The 24799-nt window shown below is 37.6% G+C and overlaps 1 protein-coding gene across 14 annotated transcripts in view; it reads left to right on the top strand.

The window, feature by feature from the left end:
- Positions 1-24799, top strand: part of PARD3 (par-3 family cell polarity regulator) — a 461531-nt gene that overhangs the window by 294427 nt on the left and 142305 nt on the right. For 9 of the 14 annotated variants that reach the window (XM_063324476.1, XM_063324481.1, XM_063324478.1 and 6 more), the window contains 4 exons: positions 5597-5786; positions 11320-11471; positions 12550-12594; positions 18981-19208. In XM_063324476.1, coding sequence (XP_063180546.1) covers positions 5597-5786; positions 11320-11471; positions 12550-12594; positions 18981-19208 — 615 coding nt within the window. The remainder of the gene's footprint in view (positions 1-5596; positions 5787-11319; positions 11472-12549; positions 12595-18980; positions 19209-24799) is intronic. The other 5 variants (XM_063324477.1, XM_063324484.1, XM_063324479.1 and 2 more) reach the window with 3 other exon arrangements.

Genomic DNA, 24799 nt, shown 5'->3' on the forward strand with positions numbered 1-24799 from the left:
AATGTGTGTGTGGGCTTATATGATTCTTCCAGAGTTTTCCTCCTCTCTTGAAAGTTGGTATAAAAGTGAGGATTAGTCCTAACAACAAGTTGGCTGAGGAGGACTGGAGGTCTCTACCTTCCCATGCCGGTCCTGACCATGAAAACAAGCCAAAAGGAGTGGTTTATGCGGTGCTGATTCCCTCCAGTGTTCTCCCCATACTGAGGAGCCCTCTCACTTGCGGGCTGTCTGAATCGTCTGATGTCTTTTTATTTACCCGTCCATGGATTTAACCATGTAAACTTTTGGGACTCGGTACCTTGTGGTGAGGAGGTCACAGTTTGATTTCATTTGTGAAGGAGTAGGTCTTTCTGCTTCTTTTGCTATTGGATAAAATTGATGGATTTTGAGTTTTGTTCCTAGGTTAGACTATTCAAAAGTGATAATCTTAAAGTCTGGAAAATGCCTGCTCTTTTCAGTCATTGCTTAAAGTTGGAACAAAACTTTTAAGATAATTTTGTTTCTTTTAAATACATCTAATGTAATTTTCAGGAAAGGTATTTAAGACAATTTCCTTACTCGTTCAATCCATAACTGACAGCAAGAACTGGTTGTCAGAGCCTTGCTGTGAGAGTGGGAATAAAATACCAATTTTAGAATGTGATTTAAATTATGTAAAATAATGTTTGCTTACTGCAAAAAGGCTACATGAATCTTTTAATGTTTCTAGCGATTCTTATGTTGATGTACTTTTCTAGATGATTATTGCTATTATAGATTTTCTTCCACTTTTTCACTTGATAATATCTCACTAAAGTTTCTGATGGAGAGGAGATACTGCTTTCTGTATTCAGGGAATGATATTTGTGGTTCTGAAGAGGCATTTTTTTTATTTATACAAATTGTGTTTTCTCTTCTAAGATTTAGATGGCTATAGTAAACCCTTATGTTCATTTATTTATTTTTAGTATTTTTGGGTTGCATGTTGTTAGTACATTCAAAATAACAACTGTGTTATGCTGGTTTGCTTGGCTCTATGATTAAAAATTCAAGTCTGTTCTGATACACCTTTCTTGTATATCATCCGTTATGCTCCTGAGTTTTGCAATACGCAAATACATAGCTGCTGCCTATATAAATTATTCTGATTCAACAAACAGCTTAGTACAAAGTCCTCTTTCATCTCTTTCTTCTAGTTGCTGATATTTTTTTTATGAACATGGTGGGTTTTGTTGCTAACGGTGACTAAACAGAAGTTATTTATCAGGGGGTACACAGAATAACAATAGCTTGCACTGAAATCTGCTTTTCATCCTGAAGAATCCCCCAGAACTTAGTAAAATTTCATAGTTCCTACACAACAGGAAATACTTTGTTCTCTACATATATAATTACTATCTTAAGGATAGAATCAGGAGGAAGCACTACTGAAAAAAATTTAGCTAGAGATGTAGTGTATGTGTGTCAGTGCAATGAAAATAACCCTTTACAAGCAGAATGCAGTTCCCCAGCCAGGAGTCTCATCAGAACGTGGTGATCTGCTACAACAGTCTTGACAGATCTGAGCACCCTCTTGAGACTGCAAGCCTGGATATAGCGTAGACATTTTTGTCCTTAGACATTCCCCACACATGTATTCCCACTCCCACCTCTCTTTAGCTTGGAAAATTAGATGATGTGAGTATCTATGGGAAATTTTGCCAAAACTCAGTATATTGCTGGGGACAAATATGCTGTTAGTGAATAAATAAATAAATAAATAAATGTCTGGAGAAATTCTAATTTGTCATCGCACAAGTCTCTGTATCCTTCCTGTAGGAAGTCTCATCACTATTATTATCACCATCGACACTATTTTCTTTTTTAATATTTTCTCTTATTTATTACTGTATTTATTACTTTGGTTAATGCTCCATTATTCATCACAGAGTAGCTGTTGCTGATTTCTTGATCAGCCAGGTTAGGAATCACTTGCCGTGTCAGAGCAGGAAAGGCCCTCTACTTGTGGAAGAGGCTTGAAGTGTAGCATTGGTCTGAATCCCACGAAATCAAAATGCTCATGAGAGTTACTCATAAAATAATACTTGGTTTTGAACATGTAAGTGTTCAACAGTTTTCTTAGACCTTTCTTTAAAGAGAAAGCAATAGCAAAAGCACAAGAACCAAGCCAGATGCAATACCGTGACAATGCAGTGTAGGATGGGAGCCAAGTTATTGCAGAAAACAGATTAACCAAGCTTCAGGGATTTTCAAGATTTAAAAGGCCCTGGAGTAGCTGGGTTCCTCATGAGTAAGCCTGTTGTTCATTTTATGTACTGTGTATGCTCAAGGGTTTTTTGGAGCGCGTTATGTTGGTGGTTTAATTCAGGTCCAAACTATTTTCTGGTCTATTGTAGGTCTATACTATTACAGGTTTGAAGTGTTGCTGTTTAGCGTATTTTTCCTTCTAAACTGAAAGTCATCATAGACCTGGAGACCACCCATTTGGTAGTGGAGCTCTGAGACTTCTTTTTCTGCAGAGACAGACGGGAACCCTTCTTAATCCATAGTTTGGTATGGTCCTTGGGCTACGCTTGTTTAGATTGGTAACTTGTTCAAGAAATTTGAGCCTCATTGTCCTGGGATGAGATGCACTTGAAAGGGGGAATGTTTTTCCTTCCTTATTACACGGTCCCAAATCCTACATATTATTACAGATTACCTTGCTGAAGTTGAATTAATATATGCAAAACTGAACTTGAAGTGTATTCTGAGTCTAAATTTTATAGCCCTTTTCTAGCCCGAGGGAAAATTATTTTCTTGGAGAGGTTTGTAGACAGCTCGAGCAACGTCTTAGATTTGTAGATCAGTCAAATATACTGACGATTACTAGGTTTGAAGTTCCTTTGATGTTTCCTTGTAATGTTTCTCACAACACTTGCGGAGTTGCTTTCTCCAAGGGTATTTTCTGTCCACTTCAGCTGAGCTCTCTAGAAAGGATGTACTGAGTCCGTTGCTGAGGTCTGTCTAACCATCTGCTGGAGGTGAAGCCTTTCACCTGTTTTTAGCTTCATCTGCAGTGAAAAGCGTAGGCACGTCAGATGGGTTTTCTCCTTAATTCCAAAGCAACTATTAAAACGTCAGTCTTCACCCTTGTCAGACATAAAGAAGGGTAGTGAAAAGTTAAAAATGTTACTGAATTACTGTAGCCTCTCAAATGGGAAGTTCAATCTGCCGAATGCCATAAGGTTATACCTTTTCACAATCAATTCTTTGGAGACGTTATTAACTGCAGAGTTAACAGTCTTGTAGGCATTATGTTTGGAAAGAAGTACATTACCAGGCTAAACATTAGCCTGTCCATCAAAGAAGCTATTGCTGGGCAAAGAATCAGCTGTTAGGCAAACTGAACACATTCATTTCAGTGTGACAGTGATGAGATGTTCACTGTGCAGTACCTTTTTCCTCCAGCCACTTCTTCAGTCTTCTTCAGTGATCTCTCTAGAAGCCAGTTTTCCCCCCTTTGGAAAGCTATACAAAAAGGATTATCTAGTGCAGCGGTGATTTTAGCTAGCTCTTTACACATAAGGTTTTGTTTGTTTGTTTGTTTTTTGATATTTGCATGTAAAGGTAGTGATGGTAACTGAAACCTTTCCAGAAAAGAGGAAAAAATTCTTTTCCCCTAATTCTACACATTTTTTTCCATATCTGTAGGAAAAATAAAGTGTGTAAATGTTTGATGTGTCCATAGAAGCAGTTTATGTTATGGAAATACAAGTTTTGCAATATATTATTACTGTGGTGCATTCTAATTTTAGAATAATTTACAGTTTGTTGTCAGATTAACAGTTGATTAAGCTAGTGCTTTTCTTCTCACAAGATGTGACAATTTTACTAATGGTTTTAGTAAGATAATACCTTTCCAGGAATAAAATTCATGTAATGTTGTGATCATTCATTAGAAATAATGTTTCATGTAGTAAGAGTTAGGACCAAACATTTTAAATGGCAGATCTTTTTCAGTTGAGCATCAACATACAGTAGGAAAAGTATTTTTAAAGATATTCTATCACATAAAAAATTATGTGCAGCTAGTAGAAAAGAATCGCACTTAATAATTAGCCATTGCCTCACATAACTAGATAATTTTCATCCAGATTTGCAAATCTTTCTTTTCCTTAGAGCAAGTTTTAGCTTAGTGTTTCTCGATACTGAAAAAACCTCTGTTTCTTCCAGGTTAATATTTTAAATGGTGATAATTCTATATTTCTACTGTTGTCCAAATAATATTATATAATCTCCGTCCTCCCAACTCTGTATGTCATGCATGTATCCTGAAAAACAGAGTTATTCAGTTTAAACCATTGTTATGCTACAAAGAATTGCAATGGAAATATTCCTTCTGATATTCTTTCTAGCTTTTTAGTCTGCTAGGTGGCATAAAGTTTTCTATAGTTTTAAATGTTGCTTCTGCTTTATATAGAACAGTTTGAAAATTGTTATACAATCTTATGTGTTGAAATGATTACCGGAAAATATAATCATGTGTATATATTTATCCCTATAAAAGTAGTGGTGGTAGTGAGTTCATAATATTTTTATGCACATTAAAACTGGTTTTTACTTGGAAACAGTGTTTTACTAGTTTGTAAGAATTCTCTAAATACCATCTTTTAACTGCTACTCTCACAAATGAACTCAATGAAGTCTGCTACTGAACAAAGAATAATGTTGAGTCTTTAATATGTCTCTGTCATGTATGTGGTGGCTCTAGTTTAAGCATTTTAACAACAGTTTTAAAGTTTATTTGAATTTGGTGGTAATAGAATCAGGTCCTTTTTTTTTTTTCCAAATTTTGCACTTGTGCCTGCAGATTATTTTTTAAAGGAGAGAATGAAAATTTGGAATTGTTTGGTTTTGTCCGTGAGTTCTCATCACCTTTCACAATCCTTACCTTTGTGGAGGTACTATTAAAGGGTTCCAAGTTCCCAGTAGCAGTCAAACAAGTTTCAAATTTCAGGAGGGCAAGACTGATCAGGAGAAGTGATGAGCTCTGTTAGTCCCCTTTGAACTCTCTTTGTTTCTAGCAAACGATTTGATGCAAGAGAAGATACGGTCTTCTGGGACAGGCTTTTGTCGGTGGTGCCCAGTGACAGACCCAAGACAATGGGTACAGATTGTCTTGGGTACAGATTGAAAAACAGAAGGTTCCCTCTGAGCATCAGAAACACTTTTTCACTGGGAGGGTGACCGAGCACTGGCACAGGTTGCCCAGGGAGGCGGTGGAGTAGAAATGTTCACAAGCCATTTGGTCAGGGTCCTGGGCAACTGGTTGTAGGTGTCCCTGCTTGAGAGGGAGGGCTTGAACCGGATGAGAGGTCCTTCCAACCTCAACCCATCTGTGATTCTGTGATCTTCTTGTAGTAGGCCACAGATACAACTGGTGTATATTACTTTCCAGACCTCTGCATAGGAAGATTTGTATGAAGTGAGACATAGTTTTATTATCTATTTCGTGTCACTCTTATCAGTAGCACTGCAGTTTGACATGACATTTTATCAGCCGTGATTATATATTATTCAAGGCGCTCTCTGCCATTATTTAGTTTTGGGTTTTTTTATCCCTTTTATCGTTCAGGTAAATATCAGCTGTCTCCAACAGTGAACATGCCCCAAGATGACACTGTCATTATTGAAGATGATCGGCTGTCGGTACTCCCTCCTCATCTCTCTGACCAGTCGTCATCCAGTTCCCACGATGATGTTGGGTTTGGCACTGTTGATGCTGGTGGATGGGCTAAAGCTGCAATTAATGAGTCAACAGACTGGTAAGAGCGTGATTTAGTGGAAGAAAAAAAGACATGACTGCAGTTACGTCTTTTTCTTTAGTTTAATTTTTGGCTACTGCTAATCTTAATCTTTTTTTAAAAAAAAAATCACATTTAGATTTCACTATTTTCAAACTGCTAATTGTCCCTGTTTCAGGAAGGACGTCTGTACGGATAATTTATTAGACTTTTTACTTCTGGTTGCAGTTTTGTGCTCTGTCAAAGTACATTTGTGGAAATGTTACTAGTTTTTACTAAGACCAAATCAGTATATAGCTGTGTTAATTTGATGATTTAATGTTAATTTAGTTGCCAACTGAGTTAGCTTTTGTAAAAAAAACTTCGCAAAATTTAAACACTTGATTTTATGAAAGATGCAAGAATAATTCCAATTGGAAATTCTAATTTATAAACTTCACTGTAAATATTTCTAAGTCTATAAACCAAAGATTTTATTTTTATATTCCAGTATATATCTAGGATCATTTCCATACTTCTCTATATCTTCTTTATTTTTCTATGCAGTGATTTTAAAATCTGCTTTAGAGGTCAAGGCAGTTCTTTGTTCTGCCCTAGTGTTAATACTTGTGCAACAACGACTTTTTAAGATTCTTTATCATGCATGAAGAAATACCCAGGAGCAGGGAATTGATCGTCCCCCTGTACTCAGCACTGGTGAGGCCCCACCTCGAATACTGTGTCCAGTTTTGGGCCGCTCACTATAAGAAAGACATTGAGGTGCTGGAGCATGTCCAGAGAAGGGCAATGAAGCTGGTGAGGGGTCTGGAGCACAAGTCTTATGAGGAGCGTTTGAGGGAACTGGGGTTGTTTAGGCTGGAGAAAAGGAGGCTGAGGGGAGACCTTATCATTCCCTACGGCTACCTGAAAGGAGGTTGTAGCGAGGTGGGGGTCGGTCTCTTCTCCCAAGTAACAGGTGATAGAATGAGAGGAAATGGCCTCAAGTTGCACCAGGGCAGGTTTAGGATAGATATTAGGAAAAATTTCTTCACTGAAGGGGTTATTAAGCATTGGAACAGGCTGCCCAGGGAAGTGGTGGAGTCACCATCCCTGGAGGTATTAAAAGACATGCGGAAGGACACGGTTTAGTGGTAACTTGTCAGTGTTAGGCTAACGGTTGGACTTGATGATCTTAAAGGTCTCTTCCAAACAAAACAATTCTATGATTAAATAATTTGTAACTATCATGCAAAGGCAATGTACTGTAATAGTTCCACATTTAAAAATACGGAAAGTAATAGTTCTACATTTAAAACTGTGGAAAGTAACTTTATATGTTTAATCTGTAGTAAAAATAATTTCTGTGGATCTTAGGTTGACTCTCTATTTACTTTTATATATTTTAATATACAAATCTTAATCATAAATGCATTGAGCTCCATTATTGACTTGCTTAGGTTCCTGGCAAAGAAATACTGTTTATTGCTTAGTTAGTACAATTAATACAGATCTAAGATTTAATTTGCAAGTCCTGTAATTATCTATAGTAATAGCAAAATAAAAGCCCACCCCACTACACTGCCACTTCTTGAAGCTAGATAATTACCACAAATAGTGTGAAGTATATGAATTTTCTTATTTTTCTTGTCTCTTGAGTCTGTTATGAATGTGTCAGCAATATCTTAATAAAACAGCAGTAGCACCTGCCAGCTGATAGGCACCTGTCGGCTTCTTCTTTGCTTTGTATTAGTTTATTTCACCTTTTGTCCAGGAATTGAGTTCTGTATTTTAAGCACTGTTTTAATGATTGTATAAAAAGATAATTTTTTTTCATCCTCATTTGCATTTTTTTTAATGTTGCAGCTCTTCTCTTGGACAAGTCATACCTGTAATTTGGGCCCTTAAAAAGTCCATCTGTCTTTTGTAAAAGCTTTTAGAGCTGAGAATCTGAGACGTTTAAATAGAATAGTGCTCAAGGCTGCACATAATAGCTTATTGCTGAGGGAATTTTTTAGCCGAATATGAGCAAAAACCTACGGTATAAAGTAAGAGCCCATTGAAGCCTGCAGATGCTTTTACATTTAGTTCTGCAGTGTATCTTGCTATTCATATACTTCTTTGAAAATGAAAGTAACAGTAAAGAAAATAGGGATTAGATATTGTGGAATTGATCATGCTCAAAACCTTTACACGTGTGTCTTTATGTGAAATTGTAAAGGTCTTCAGATACAATTGCACTTAAAAGAGTAGATCAGTGCAGCGCCTTCTTAGATAATGTATTCTATTTGTAAAAAAAGTAAATAGCAGTAGAATTAGATTGTTGCATTAATTTCCTGCTGCTAATGGATGAAGGAAGACTTGTAAAACGAAGGTGCATTGTATGATTTGGCTGGAAGGCACAAAGGGTAAAACTAAGAATATGGATGAAGGGTTATCCAAACAAGAATGGCAGCTGTTCTGAATCACAGAAGAAAATGTAAGCTTTTCCAGCCTCACAATATCTCCCTAATCCTTGATGAAAATGTTATGAAAACAAAGGGGCAATAAGACAGGATTAATAAGTGGAATTTTAATAACATTGAGGGTCAGAAGACGGTTACATTCTTTTAAGGATCAGCTGTCATTCCAGAAATCTTATTTGTTAAGTATGCTAGACTATAGTAAATTGCATTTGGCATTGCTTAATGACTTGCACTAAATTCACCTTCTGTCTTTTATTAATGTAGTTGAAAAATATTAAAATGAGGCATTTTTAGGGGCATTAGTTCCTCCTCTGTGCTCATTGGCTTTTGCAGTTACGGATCTTCATGGGGGCTTTTGAATACTTTTAGGCAATGTGCGTGTATTCAAACTCCTGTGATCAGCGCCTTCCTTAATTACTAAAACACACTCATGTGACATTAATAATAGAAGTAAACCAGGACATGAAAGTTGAGGACTCTACAAAGGGCTCCGATATTTGTACTGTAAAAAGGTACGAGATGTCGTGATGTCAGAGAACAAGTAATTTTTGGTGCTAAGTAGTGCCTTTAGTATGCAGGATACTATGCAAACATGGAGTAATAATCCTCCTAATAAGTGTGTGTGGAAGGTAGGTGTGATAAGGACAGATAAGGGAAGCAGAGACAAAGCCCCTAAAGGTGGTGTCAGTGGAAACGCTGGGATCCGATCTCCAGAATTCCCAGTTGCTGACGCCGTGTCCAGACCCCACTGCTCTCTCCGGGACCTGTGGTGCCCTTTATCGGGTTTTATTTAACTTGGAGTTTTAGTCTGTTCTTAGGACTTCAAGTTTAATATATATGTGCACACTGTATTTACATGAAAATGATACTCAGCTTTATTAGAAAATTTATATATGTGAATCAAAGCAAGCTCAGATGAAAAAAGGAGCATACGGCCAAAACAAATAGTTTTAGAAATTCACCCTTTTTGAAGAAAGTGTCACAGGATACATTTTGTTCGGCAAGATGAAGCCGGTCTTCTTTAACTAACGTGAGCTGTGTTAACAGATGTTGCTAGAGAAAATTCTCACTTAGTAAAACCACATTTTTCTGGCCTTCAGAGACAGGGCTGGCTAGCAGCGAGCCAGAAACTCCTGTGTGGCCTTGGGAAACTCATTTATGATCTGATTATGAAAGGTGTTGAAACCCTGTAAGTTCAGTTGAGTCACTCAGAGGACGTTTTCAGACTTAGGTGGTTCTTATTCAGCTACATGTTGGGCTGCTGTAAATGCTAGAAGTGTATATTGACCTTGTCTGTTTTATCTTTCTATCATGTGGAGCTAATTTTTTCCCTATTTTGTGGGAGTGAATGTGAGGACTAAATAGTTATTTTTGAGTTCGGGCTCTGATTCATCAGAGCTTTTAAGCATATGCCTCAAAACGTTGCTGAATTGTGCAGACATCTCTGAAATAGTTGCAGTAATTAAATGTAAAACATTATGAGCCTGAGCCAGAAACATTGAAGCCAAAAGGCACTTGACATTGACTTTATTCATAGAAGCTCTGATTGTGCTCTCACTTAAGGACTATATCCTTGTCACTTGCACATCTCTCCTTATTTGTAAATCTGCCACTCCTAGACTGAATTTCATCTAGGCTGCCTGGTAGTGCAGATAGTGATTTTCATCCTTTATCGTACTCGATTTCCTTACCTCCCTTCACTATTGTGCCTAATATTCGGGTGTTTCTTGATCAAAGATGCTTCTATAAATTATAGTACATGGCATATACAAACATGTTCACATTGTGTAATTTAACAGTATAAGTTTGTTTCTGCAGCAATTCGTGACATGCCTGTTTCTCACTAAGTAATAGATGTATATTATACCTACCCCTTAGAAAATTATTCCTTTGAAACATGTTATTGAACAGTAGCATGTATGTATACAATATTTTGAATGGCATTTAGTCTATTTAGAGATCTCAGTGACAAAATACTTAGGTTTTTTGTCTTTAAGTACAACAACAATCAAAGGGGGGATTTTGAGGGATCTTTTTCCTATTGGATAGATAACAATGGTGCAAAATACTCATTTTTTCACTATTTTATGCTTTTCACTTATTTTTTGCCAGCTGAAGTAGAAATCTAAATCCTTTGTGCCTGCCTTCAGGCTCTTTTTAATACTCTCCCCTTCTCCAGGAGTAGGAATAGCTTTGTGTGAATTTCCTTTCATACTGTTTATTAGGAGTAATCGATCTTGCAAGTTTTTTTTGGTTTTTTTGTTCTTTTAATTTTTTCTATCATGTATTGTGGCCATTGTGACACATTGCAAGCCTAGGATTTGGCTTACACACCAAATTTTGCCTGCATTCCTGCAGTCATGATTCTACCAACATTTGACCAACGTGAATAAATCTTATCTTCAGCGTGCTTCTGCAGGAGCATGGTGAAATGCTGCTCGCTGAAGACCTGACTCGCAGCCAAGGCCACACGAGGAACCCACAGAAGAGACAGAAACCAAGTCCCTGGTTCCCATTTAGCGGTGGCCATTGTGGCAAATCCTTGCTCTGTAGGGAAGCAATGAGTAAAAATAGGTTTGTCTGACATAGACAGGTTAAAACCAGGAGGTGCTGTGAAAAATTTGCAAACGATTTCATATGTGTAAAGAAATTTTAATGTAAAGTCTTTAAATTAAAAGTTTTTTAAAGGTCTGTGGGCTTCAGACAGGACAGATTCTATTTATGCTTTATAAAAAACATTCTGTGATGACGAAAAATCTGATAATTTGCATTAAAAGAGTATATTTATTTCTCATTAAGAAAACAGAACTGTTTATTCTTCCTTAAATTTTCCTATGTTGGGATTCTACATTCCTATAGTATATGTGTAGTACACCAAATATATACTTCTTTCATTAAAACTCATAAGTGAAATTCTTGATACTTTTTAACTGGAGTTGCTCACTGCAGTAAAACCAATCCGTCGTGTGTAACTGACTTCTTGCAGTGGTTTATTTAAAAATGTGTACTTTAATGCTTTTAGAAGTCATGTGCTAAATAAATGCTTTTCTCTGCAGAGTGAAAGGTTGCGTGATCTTGATAAATGTTCGCATGATTTTTTTCCCTTCCTACAGCACTCTTAGTCCAGATGTTGATCCAGTGCTTGCCTTCCAGCGAGAGGGTTTTGGACGCCAGAGCATGTCAGAAAAGCGTACAAAGCAATTTTCAGATGCCAGTCAGTTGGAGTTTGTTAAAACACGAAAATCCAAAAGCATGGATCTAGGTAGTGAGTGATATTTTTTCAATTATTTTATTTGAACCTGATTTCATGTTGTAAGTATATAGATTTTGTAATTCCAAACACATCGTTCATGTGCAGTACTGCACGTAATGTCTGCTGGTGGGAAGTAAAGCGTTCTTAATGTGAATGGCCAAGTGCCCTGTGTATTGTTTGTACCTCTTGTAAATGTCCGTACATTTAAATATCATAACCCTCTGGATATATAGTTATACATAAACATAAAAGGTACATATTAAAATGGAGGTAAAAAGTGCATTTACCAATCCGCATAGAATAACTGCACAAAACTGTTCCACGCTGTGGTTCTGGGTAGACAGGATTATTCTCATTTCATGATTATAATGCAATTAGCCTTAAAGATCCTTCCTAGTCTCTTATTTTGTAGGTGGATTTTGATTAAGATGCAAGTATTTTTTGAAGAGTTCATTCAGAATTAGAAAACGGGGCTAGTCTGATATCTGGTTGAGACCTAAGTTATAATATTTGTGTCAGAAGCCCTATGAAGGAGCATCGGCTAAGACAGGCAATCTACTACAATCATGTTAACTGGTAAAACAACTGAGAATAAGTAATTCCTAACAAGCCCATCTATTCTTCTGCCATTGAACTTAGATTCTGAAGTGCAGAATCTAGTAACCTTAAACAGTGAGTTTTGATTGTTTAAACACACCAAATTCCCTACTCAGAATAATGAAATATGATATGATTCGCTTCTTGACAATAATTGTGAATATCTTAACTACAATCCCTGATTCACCAGTTTCCTCAGGGGACAGTAAGGTTGGTGGCATTGACTCGTCTTGACTGGTCGTGATGTGCTAACGTGTAAATAACATATTGTACCTGCCTGTGATGTGAACATGACTGACATTGCATGAAGGTTACTAGTTTGCTGCCATTTCTACCCAGAATGTTTGCTTACTGTTGCAGTTTATTTGCATGAAGTATGACATTGCTAAGGTCCCCTAACTTGAAAAACAATATGGAAAACGGAAGGAATGTTGGATGCATGTGGGGCATGGGCACTAACTGGGCTAACCGTTATACATTTACCTTTTAACAGTAGCTGACGAGACTAAGCTCAGTACAATGGATGACCAGAAAACAGGTAAGAATTGACAGTAAGGCTGTTGCTATAGAAACCTTGGTCAAAGCAGCTTACCACAATTACAGAACTGCCAGTCAAATTGCATGAAAACATGAATATTCCAGTACTTGCATGGCTGCTTTCTATTGTTGTGAATAATCAAGTCGTACAGAAAAAGAAAATTCTCGATGGAGATAAGTATGTGGGGTAGTACATTCAAGCAGGTCATACATGTGACTGTAGGGAGACACCTGTTTCTACACTTCAAACTCATAAATATTCACAGTTGTTTGGGTTTTTTGTCCTTTCCAAAAAAATCTTGGAAAATTTCCTCCTAGCTTCAAACTGTAATGTGCAGAGAGATGATGTAGAAGAGTCAAATGTTTGGCTATTACAGTGCTAACACAGTGCTTGGAAATAATTATTTTAATTAGAAAACTGCTACCTTTGCCTTAAGTGGTCATCAGATACGTGTTGTGAGTTAGTTGAAGATTATTAGCGCAAGTTGATTTGCCTTTGGAGCTGAAACCTGAGCGTCGTAACAGAACAAAAGAATATGTAAATAGAATCTTTTCCACATACCGTCAATTGTAACATTTCACACAATGATAATGAGAAATAGCTTTCAAAGCGTATTTTTTATTAGTAATTAAAATAATGCACCAGCTGCAATTATGAACCTTTATGATTTATTAATATAAGTTAGCTTTTGACCTTTGGAATGCTATTTTAATTAGGATGGATCCAGAGGACACCATAACATTACTTAGCTCTAATTAGGAACAATTCACCTTTTTAACCGGAAAATATTATTTATTTTAGCATGATTTGGGGAGTAGGGCATTCCATGCAGAATTTACAATTAATAATTCACAACTGCATCTCTCTTTAACCACGCTTTACAACATGAGTAGGAATACTGAAAAGCTGTAAGTAATCAAGTGATAAAATTATAATTTTTATTTAAACAGCTAAAACTTCCAGCTCTTGAAATGTTGCAGAATGTGGCCACAGACTTGCAGCTTTACAAATTGAGAATGAGTACACAAAATTAAAATGTATGAATGTTTTGAAGGATGAAAGCCATCAGAATGTGAATCTATGAATTGTGTTAATGGTTGTGGTAAGAATCAGTGCTTAGGAACTACCTTCACCCCTGAGCATTAGTCACATAAAAAGGAGTCACAGATCAAACTCAAAAGTATTGTAAATTATTTTTCATTTTCTCGTTAGCCTGCCTATTTGAATGGGATGTGATTAGAATGGTGTAAAACCTGTGTGTTTTAGTAAAATGTGATGCTTAGGTGGTGCATAGTGGTTTTGGTGGTATTAATAGAGGGTGGTATTAACCAGAGTGTAGTTTTTCTCACTGTATAACACCTGGTTTAAATTCCCAAAAAGAGACAAGTCAGACAATTTGGGTGAACAAGCATGACCGTAACCATCTGGATTAAGCAGTTACATATTTTGTGTGCAGCAGGCTTAATAACAGGAAAAAAGGAAACCCACCTTTTACTGTACTTTTATTTTATTTATCTAGTGTGCTTTTAACCAGGTTTTGTATATAAACTCTGGATTTCTCCCATTACTGAAGATGGATGTGGTTGCTAAACAAACCACTTACTGTAGTTTGGCTTAAAAATCATCTGGTTCTAAGACAAAAAAAATACTTCCAATGTGTGGTGAACTGTGTTTTAATGAACTCTAGAAGCCAGAAAACTTCAGCATATATTTACTTTAGAAAAAATAAAAACAAACTCTGTTACAGTCAAAGTTGCACTTAATAGTATTGGCTGAAAAGGAGAGTGTAGAACTCACCAGCCCTAGTTGCTATAATAGATTTTTAATTATTTTTCTTTCTATAGTTCACTTGAAGTGCCTAATCCTTGCAGTGTTTACAGTTCATCCTAGGGGTTAGAAGTATATTCAGTAGCAACTGAGCATGGCTCATTTATTGAGTCCCAGGCACACTATAGTTCCAGCTGGCTATTTTTTCACATACGCATTGTGAAAATGAAAAAGAAAAAAAAAATCACAGAAAATTTATTGAAATTGTTTATTTATTTATTTTTACACGGTGCTTTTACAATAAAATGTTTTATTAAATGGAACCAAAACTAAACTATTTTGGATGCAGTTGCTTGATCCATTCCTCCCCTGTCCTCCCCAGCCAAAATGTCACACTTTTTTGTATCAATTGAACTAGAAATAGAAGAATTTATCAAATCCAATGGACCAGATGTTAGTAAATAAATAGACTCACTGCTAATGTCCTTTAAGAAAGCGTCGAGAAAGTAGACTTTGTACCTTTGCAGAGCTGCTTTAATCAAATAGAGGGAAGTTTTTGTCATAAGCTGCTGGTAGCATTTAACCTGAAAGCTGATAAAAATAACGTTTCAGAAAGAAACAAAGTCGTCATTTAAAAGAAAGTGCTGATGAAAAATTTACTTTATAGCCTTTTAAAAATAGTCATTGAAGGAAACCCTGAAGGAAACATCATATATCCTTTTGACACCATGCTTTTTTGCCTTTGCAAATCGCCCAAGCGGCTTTGTGGCGCTTTATAAACACTCGAGGTGAGAGAAGTGGGAGCATAATGAGTTGTTAAACAGCGTCAGCACAAGGCAAAAACAAAGGGCTTGGAGCAGGGAGCAGCACGTACGCTCCCTGTGACCGATGTGTGTTACGTGTCTCGCTGGATCTGTGTGTGCTGTGAAGTTTTGTGGTGGGGGCTGTCTGTGCTGGGGAAGGGAAGACGCACACAATGCCGGCGCGGTCCGGCATGAGCAGGGGGTGGTTGCATGGCCTGGAGGACGAGGCTTGGCCCATGTCCCCGAGGGCTGGCCAGCTGGGGACACAGGGAGTGGTGACGCATATGTGCTGGGCAAAGGGCTGTGCTTGACAAGGGTGGTGTGAGCATCCCCCAGAGCCCTTGGGAGACAGATGGGGGTGTGTGGTGTGTAGAGCCGTGCCGTACAGCTGAGCGGAGCCTGCGCTCGTGGCGGCAGCCACGGGAGGAGGACTGCTGTGGTACCGAGGGATGCATCTGCCTCAAAGGATATTTGTTAAGAAAATCGTTGGGAAGGAAAATTTTGATAAATTTCAAATTTTAAAAACGATAAAAGAACCCCTTTCATCCCTTAGTCATATAAAGATGCTTTAGGTAGACGTGTCTTTTTCTCTTCTTTTTTTCTACTTTAAATTCTGCTGTCAGAATTGGAGTAGAACTCGTTCTGAGCAGATAACATTTCTGATGATTACCACCAGCACTGTAAAGGCTGGAAGAAAATGCTGACATTTTTGTATTTAGAAAACAAGGTTTTGATGTGACTCATAAATTTTAAACAGAATCCATTTTAAAGAAAGTTTGCTGTTTCTCACCGGATTATGGGTAAACAACTCACTTTCTGGCTGGTGAATTCTAGTGATAAATTCTGAACTCACTCAATTTACAGGGAGGCTCAACTATATATTTTGAAAATAGCAGACTTGCTATGAAGTGGCCATAGAAGATAGTGAAGGTATTAAAATATACATAGCTTTATGATCACGGTGCTTAAATTGCTTGTGAAAGGACATTTCCCTCTTTCAAATTCTGCAACCTGTCCACATTCGTGTTCGTGGCCACCCAAGTTCAATAAATATTCCTATCATATCTGTAATCCATTATTAGTTTTACAGTACTCGAGGAACATTAGGTCATATCCCATCTAGCTTTTCCTTCGGGAAAGCACAGCTTACACAAATACAGTTCTCACAGAGATCTGTACTGGGTGGCAGGAAATGGGATTTTTTTAAGTCCTTTATGAACATAAATGGGTACATAAATGCCTTCTTTATAATTACTGTTTACAAAAAGAGCCACTCAGTAATTAGGAAAAGATATACGAGTATTTCATTTAGGAGATTGCAAAGCAGAATCTGAAATAAGGAAGTTTACAGTAAGTTACCGTGTAAGAGGATACCCGTTCCTTTTGTATATGCAATTGAATCTGTCAAACAGTTGGTTTATATATGGTTGTCCTGTTTCCTCTTTTTTTCTTTCAAAATGTTGCATTCATTTTTCCTGTCTCATCAACTGTTTTTAACAAGATACACCATCAAAAAGTAAAAAACAAAATCTCATTTGTTGCGTACTGCAGGCATTAGTGGAGGAGTAGCAGATTTTGGCATATGCTAGAAAGTGGACAGCTTTATAGGGCAGTGTCTAAATTGGATTTCTTTTACTTGGTAAAAAGAGCGTTACGTAGAAAGACTTGCCTTAGACTTCAGCCCACGTTCAGAAGTTTGGTGAAGCTGGGCTGCAGTTTGTTTGCACAGCTGGGAAGCCATCAACCGCCCTTGTCCCAGCTGGGTCCTCTTCTTCACCCCAGCCACTGCGCTGTGCCCCTAGCTGTCCTCGTGACCCTCAGCCCTCCAACAAGTACGGGCTGGGAGTGAGGGTGGCTTCTTCTAGGAGATGTGAGTTCATCAAGATAAAATTTCTAATTTATTGGGGTGGGTTTATTTCTGGCCAGGTCCAAAAAGCAGGACTCCAGACCACTGGGGGAACCAAACTGCAGGAGCTGTGTAGACCTGTGGAGGAGGATTTTTTTGTTTGTTTCTATTTACAAGTTCATCTTATCAGTAGGGCAACTGAAGGGGAATAATTTGACAGCTGCTGTTTGAATGTATTTGATCTGAGGGATTTCAGTTTAACTTAATTGCTCAGACTTTTAATAGCTGAGTGGAAAATGAAAGCGTTTGCTGCCTTGCTCCACCTCATACCAAGTTAGCAAACAAGAAGGAGACCTGCCATGCTGCTATTCTGCGTCCCTTCCGTAGGTCCAGCAACCAACCCCCTTCCTCCCCACCCAATAATGAACAGTGAAAGAAGCTGGGTTTAGTAGCGTAGTAGCAGTTTTCTCCAGTGTAAGGTAGCTTCACATACCTTTGTTAAAGAACGGTGACAGATACTGTCTCTCTTCTCCCTCCTAATATCTACCAGAATATAGGGATCAACCCCAGAGCCTTGTATTATTGTTAGGTAAATACTTTAAAAAGGTAATTTTCCTTTATTGCATTATTCACACCAGACCTTGCTTACAAATGCCCATTGATTGATATTCCTGAGGGTACAGTTCTTGGCTCTGTCTCTCAGTGCTGCCTGGCTTTGAAATATATCTTTCTGTGCCTCTGTCAGATGAGGATAGTGATATCAACGGAGTAACAACCCACCACCTGGGACTGCTGTGGTGCCACAACACCCTTCTCTGTTCTGCTCCCTTTGCGTAGAGAAAAAGTGCGTTTCCATTTCCTAGGCGAGGGCTCTGGATCATAACTTCAAGGAAATGGAGTGAAGGTGATGATGGTGTCCCACCTCATCTTTCTCTGCAGCCACAAATCCTTTGGAGAATCTGGCCAAGACTATACTGCACTTTGGAATAAAATAACTTCAACTAAATGCAGTGATTTCCGCCCCCCCCCCCGCCCAGTTTTAACAATAATATGAGATCTAATTGTGCAATTGGCAGCTGATTTACACCGTGACTGTGTTGTGTCTAAAAACAGAGGCTAGACATTTAGTCCACAAACCTGAGAAGAAAAGTCGGGATGGGGAAAGACTTTTGCAGAATACTGTCTGGGGTTTCCTTGGCACACCTGCGGCCGTGCTGCGGCGCTGAGAGCTGCTCTTGGCCCCAGCTGTAGTGCTGCCCAGACATCAGCCGGGTGGCTGCCAGCAATCCCTTTCTTTTCCAGCTGGATAACTGGTACTGCCTGACTAATTGGGTCCTTTCCACAGATATTTTTAAACTTTGCAAAATCCCAGCAAGTCAACTGATATTTCTCAGAAGCATTTCATTATGAAATTGTTAGCAATTTGATGCAAGTCTTTAAAACTCAATTAGAAGCAAAGAGCATGTTCCTTGAAGCCAGAAGTCAGGCTACTTTGCAAGACTGTTACTCTAAACATAATAGGATTCGTGCCCATAATCCGCTCCCTGTTCATCAGTTGCTAGTACAGATAAAATTTTCTGCTCAAAACAAAAATAATTAATAGCTTTGTTTGATGCCGGAAGATATGTATCTCTGCTGGTTTTATGAGCTGTATTTTTAAGCCCCACGATTACTTTATCGTTCAAATTGTTAAAATAATAGTAATGGATGTTGGTCTCTCTTCACTGATTCGAAAAGCCAGACATTGCTAACGTTGTTGGTTTCGTTGACTATGACTTGACGTCCTCATTCACTTCTGAGACCAACAAATCTGCAGAGAATTCCCTGCAGATTACTGAGAGATGATGTGAATAATGTGAAGTGGGTCCCCAAAGACTTTCGGGATGGATATGCATAATCAAGCATGCAGTTCTCAATACTAATTCTAATTACCTTTTTTTTTTTTTTTTCCTTCCCCCGGAATCGCTAAGGTTCCCCAACCAGAGATGTGGGGCCTTCATTAGGTCTGAAGAAATCCAGCTCATTAGAAAGCCTGCAGACAGCCGTTGCTGAGGTGACTCTGAATGGTGATATTCCCTTCCACCGCCCGCGCCCGCGAATTATCCGAGGACGAGGCTGCAATGAGAGCTTCAGAGCTGCCATAGACAAATCGTATGATAAACCTGTAGCAGATGATGACGATGAAGGCATGGAAACTTGTAAGTAAACTATTGCCGTGCATAAAAAATGCTAACAACATAGGTTAATTCCTTTAAAGTGATTAAAATTAGTAGAAGATAATGTTAGGATTTTTAAAGAATAGAGCTACCTTCTCTCCATCAATTTTTTTTCCAGGCTTTTTCCCTTCATATGCATTAACAGATTGGAATACTCTGCAGCTTCCTTCCTTTCTGAAATAAGATTATTAGGAGTGTGTTTACTTAAAGTGCTATGAAAATTTTCTGTAAGACAGCTAATTAATTTACTAATGTAAATTAGAGAAAAAATTATGCAGAAAGACAAAAAACCCACTGAATTTACGTTACAAAAATGTGTGCATCTAACTTTGAAAGAGTACATTTGTAGTGTCTGGGGGAAAAAAAGAAATCACTGTCCTTTAATTAGAGTGAGTAAGGCTGGCAGATCTAATAAAATATAAAGTTAATGATCAGCTATTACCCACCCTAATGGGCATTCATTTACATTTTCAGTTCTTTAACCCGAAGTATGACCCAACATGTGGAGAATGTCATTAACATAAAAGAATCACTTCAAAGCTAACCTTATCATTATTGAACTGTATAAGAATGGGCTGGTAAAATGACAACTTCTATTGAATGAAAATAGTATGAATGGTAAATTACCTCAATCAGGGGTTGTATTAAAATCATTGAATTTTTAACCTTCATGTTGCACTACTTTCAACTTGTCACACACCAGCAGAATTTTTTTCAATCAACCTGCAGCTAGTTAAAAGTTTATGAATGAAGATGATGGTGGGAGGGTTGAAGTAGTAAAATATTTAGCCTAAATGCTAACAGAAAAAGCTTGAGAAGAGATTTTCACTCTGCTCTTTTTAAATTTTTTAGTTTCAGAAAGTCTATTTCATAAGCGTCTTTCCCTGATATTCTTTTATAAGCTACTTGCGTAATCACTCTTTTATTTTTTTAAAACTCTTTGCTTTTTTATTTTTTTTAATCTGCCTCTTTCTAAAAGTGTTCTGAGACTGAAAGGGAGGTCATTTTGCCAGTCACTTTTCTCAAAGGTGGTTACGGACAGAATTAATTCTGCTTCGCTTTTCCAGCACCTAGCAATTTCACGCAGCAGTGAGGCTAAATGCTGGTCTGGTGCTGCGGGCTGTCAATCTATTTCTGGCCAGTAGAAGAATAGGTAGAAAAAATGTGTAGTGATCCTGATCATTCTCCCAGATTGCATACCCTATGGTCTTTTGGGACATAAGACCATGTTTTTCTCGAAGGCCTTGTTTGGTGTGAGCCCACCGATAGTAATATCTTGTTTTGAGGCATCAGATATCCAAGGCTTTTCCAGAAGTTACAGATGGTTTAACTTCATTTGGTCAAAAATATAGCAAAACTGCTGTCCTGAAACACTTCTAGGTGAATATAGGTTTACCAGATTACTGTAAGGGGTTTTGAGCTTGTTGATGCAATGCATAGAGAGTAGCAAGGAAGTATTTGGTGGTCTTTGTGACCTTTGCATGGGAGAAACAGAAATCAGACAAAGCCTTCTGGCTGAAATCGAAATGCCATGGGGTGAGTCTTTGCCCTCATCTCTCTGTATGGATGAAGTCGTCTAACACTGGTGCACCAAGAGCCACCTCAGTGACATGGGAGGGCAAGAGCGAGGCTGTTCTCAAATCTCACATGGTAAAGGGGCTGAGCAAAGTGTCACCAAGCTATGTGCATAGAACCGCGCGTTGTGTTGAGTTACTTGTGTTTTAATACCTTCCATATATTATAATAGACATCTAATGAGTAATCTGGAAATTTGCAGTGCCAGGTTAATAGAAGCAGATAAGTAGCAAAGCAAATGTAGTAAGTTGGTTGGACAGAATTCAGTCCTTTAGGTTGTGTCCTCACGGTGGCCATGGGAGCTGGCCCAGCCAAACGTTGCCTGGGAGCAGCACAAAATGCTAGGTCCTCAGGTCTATCTTTCGGAAAACGTTTCTGTATCTGTGTTAAAACTGAAAGCACTGCAGTCTGCTCCACTTTGTGTAAATTATATGTGGCTTCAGATTTCAGAGAATTTACCAAATGGTGTCTTCAGCTGGACAAAGCCTGGGCACATACAAATATGTAGAAGTTAATTTAACAATCTGGTCCTAACGTAACTAATGCCTCACTGCTGCCGTAATGACATTGCCTAAGTTTTTTTTAATTGTATTTAATTATTCCATAATTGTTTGAAATTAAAATGTGGCTTTCTCTCATTATAAAACCCAGGCAAACATGTTGGTGGTCAATTTGCTGATGCCCTTGAGGTTGTATCCATTTGTCTTACTTGAATTTTTCCCCCTTTCTCCTCCAAGTGTTTCAGTGCTAAGAGTGCATCTTTCTTCCAGACAGTGATCCTCTTTGGAGTAGCAAATAATAGCACTGCAATTTATTGTATAGAGGAATTGTTAATATGTCATCACCCCATATACAAAAGCTATAAAAATCCAGGTAGTATGTGTGGCAAAGGGGCTGACGCTCTTCTGGATGTACTTGCTATCCTTAGAACAACATGCTATTAAATTACTAAATGTAGGATGAAAATCAAATAGCAGTGACCAGTTCTGGGGTAACATTTTAAAAAGTATTTGAGAAGATGTGTGTGAGTTTTAATAGCTGTAAAAAACTAACATTTGTGGAAAGGTGTGGCTGTTCAGCTTTTGCAGATCATTTTTCCTGCCTTTTTTTTTTTTTTTGGTGTCTTGTTTTGGGTTTTTTTTCTTTCCTTAATACTTGAAATAGCTGACTGGAAGCAAAATGTTTATCTTTAACGTCTTAAATGAGAACAAGGCATTTGGACTGGGAGAGAGCGACAAAGCTTTCTAATCTTTTGCTGAATCTTAATTGCTAGAATCTAGGGCTGTATTAAATATCACAATCAGAGGCCTGGAAGCTTAGTGGCAAAATAGCTTCACGTTAAGGAGCTTTGATTCCTCATGTGCATCTTTTCCATTTTATGGCCTAATTAGGAGAATAGCTTCATAATACCTGTTTGTGTAGTTCTCCATAGTACAGTGTGGTTCATGAAATGACACCAGTTTTCAGGTTTAATTGATGTTTAAAGTATACTCCAATTTATTTTTTTGGCTTCAGCAGCCTGAAAGGGGAGGCAGGAGGTTGCTGGAAAGGAAGGAAATAACAGCACCAAAACAAATACATTCTGCGTTTTGCAGTAACCTAATGTCATTACTGCAACTTAACAAAAATCAGAAGTTTCATTTGAAGGCTGGGCTTGAATTTTAATTGAGCAGCATTTGCATTTGTTCTAAACACTAGTAATTAGGTGTATGTTAATTGCAGAATAACTGTGCTGCATAAAAGTGAAACAAGTTTCTTCATGTTGAGTCTTTTAAGAAAACTGGAAATCTATTTACTGCAGTAGAGACACCAGCGTTTACTCCGGAAGAACAGAAATCCTAGTTCACAGGGCTCGGTCCAAGCTACGGAGTTAATTGCAAGCAAACTGCGTATGATAGACAAATATTTATTGCAGCATAAGTGTGGAAAGGATGCAATATTATCTCCATAGAATATGCAAAATAAATAATAAGAGGAGGCATTGTTATGACAAGTTGTTCAGCAACTCAGCATAGCACAGTACACTTAATACATATTTAGGATTAATTTAATGTATTGTTATATGAACATGAACAACCATAGGTCAACACTGATTAATCTTTAAATTTCTAGCAATGGAGTACCAAATAAACATTTGACTTCAAAATTTGTCAGACATTTAATGCAATTTTTTTACTAATTATATTTGTATGCAAGTACAATCTTTTAAATGTCTAGTTGCTTTTAACTGGAACAGATTGTAGCTATAAATTAACATGCAAAAAATTAGCATTTCTATTCCAAAGTAGTTTTCCACTACTCTTTTAATAATAACTAAATATCATTCCAGACACTGATTAAGAAACACCGTGACCAAACAAAGTACAAGTACAGCGAGTACAGAGGCATGTACAGGACAGGCCTATTAATTTTCTAAAATACAATGATCCAAATATTAAAACTGGGCCTACAATTGAGAAGCTGTGTCATCCCTTAACTCATAGCAGTCCTGAAGACAAGTTAACATAAAATACTGAGACCTGTCCGTTATTTTTTTTCTCTGCCTTTTTTTCCTGGTGGTTTGTACTTCAGAGTACTAGTTGAGATTCAAAAATAGTTATTAATGTTGAGATTTATCTGACATGGTATGTTTTTATTGAAATGTGTTTATGTGATCTTCCAGGGTTGGAGAATATGTATAAAAATCTTGGGATACTCAGTGAATAAGTACCAAGTCTATTGGACAGGTCTGTGTCTTGTAAAATATTAATGAATAAACAGTATTTTGCAGGCAAGTATCTGAGAGAGAGAAGAGACAATAACAAATGGCTTCCAGTCAATGATTTGTAGACTTTTCATGTTCAATGCATCACTTCTAAGGTGAATATGAATGATGACTAAGAAAAGCAAGTTATATTCTACAGTAGTCTGTGTATGAGAAATTTCTAAAGAATTAACACACTTCTATTGGCTGTAGAAGAGTCACTGAGGTTGAGAAACAATCAAATCAGTAGGATTAATAATGAGAAGTAGTAAACATATGCTAAACTAAAAAATGATTCTTTTTTCCTTCTATAAGCTGTGGCCATTTCCAAATCTTACTGAGTATTAAAAAAATTTTCTTTTCCATAGACTGTGTATATGTAAAGTGAAACGATATTTTTCAACTTCTACTGCCAAAAGTTGTTTGGAGCCTTTGTATTCATTAGAGCTACAGGGGACAGCGCGAAGTATGCATCCGTGATCCTAATTGTTGCTTCATGCTGTCTGTTGGAAAATTGGGAGATGGTGTAGCCCTACTTATAGTGTGATGATATGAAATATTAGAGCTCCTGGAAGGATGGTCACAGCTTCACCAGCCATGCAGTGTTGGCTTTAAGTTAAGTCAAAATGGTCGCAAGATTCTGACCGATGAGCTTGAGGTGTATCATCTCTTTCTCACTAAGCTATTGGAGGAGTTTTCAGTTTTTGAATGGATTGCTTCTTTTGGTCATTTTTCTTTCAAATTTTCTGAAATACGTGTGTTCTGTTAAATCTAACCTTGGGTATACTTCAGGGTTCTTGGAGTCTTGGTCTCGGATTAGAAACAGAGAAGGAACGTGTTATCTGCCCTTAAAGAATTTCACGTGTTCCACTGGATGGAATCTTCCCACCCGAACCTCCCAGGCTACCCCATCTCAACCAAGAATAAAACCGAGAATAAAAATCATGGTGCATGATGTGTTTTAAATGGCCCCAGGAAATGAAGTAGTGTGACAAAACCATTATGTTACTTGCAGTAGAAGAAAAAGTCTATTAAGGCTTGTACTGAGGGTTAACAGTCCTTAATGACTTTCATATTTTTATGATAATATTACTAGAAATTTACTGACAGGGCATGCTGCACTGCTGTTTTTCTTCTTGCAGATATTTCTGAAGCTCTCCTCAACTGATTTAGATACTGAAACAAAAAGGGCCAATTAACATCACTTTGCTAATCCTCTTCATTAATCCATACATTATTCCGAGTACCCACAAAG

This window comes from Chroicocephalus ridibundus, chromosome 2, assembly GCF_963924245.1.
Source record: "Chroicocephalus ridibundus chromosome 2, bChrRid1.1, whole genome shotgun sequence".
Lineage (NCBI taxonomy): Eukaryota > Metazoa > Chordata > Aves > Charadriiformes > Laridae > Chroicocephalus > Chroicocephalus ridibundus.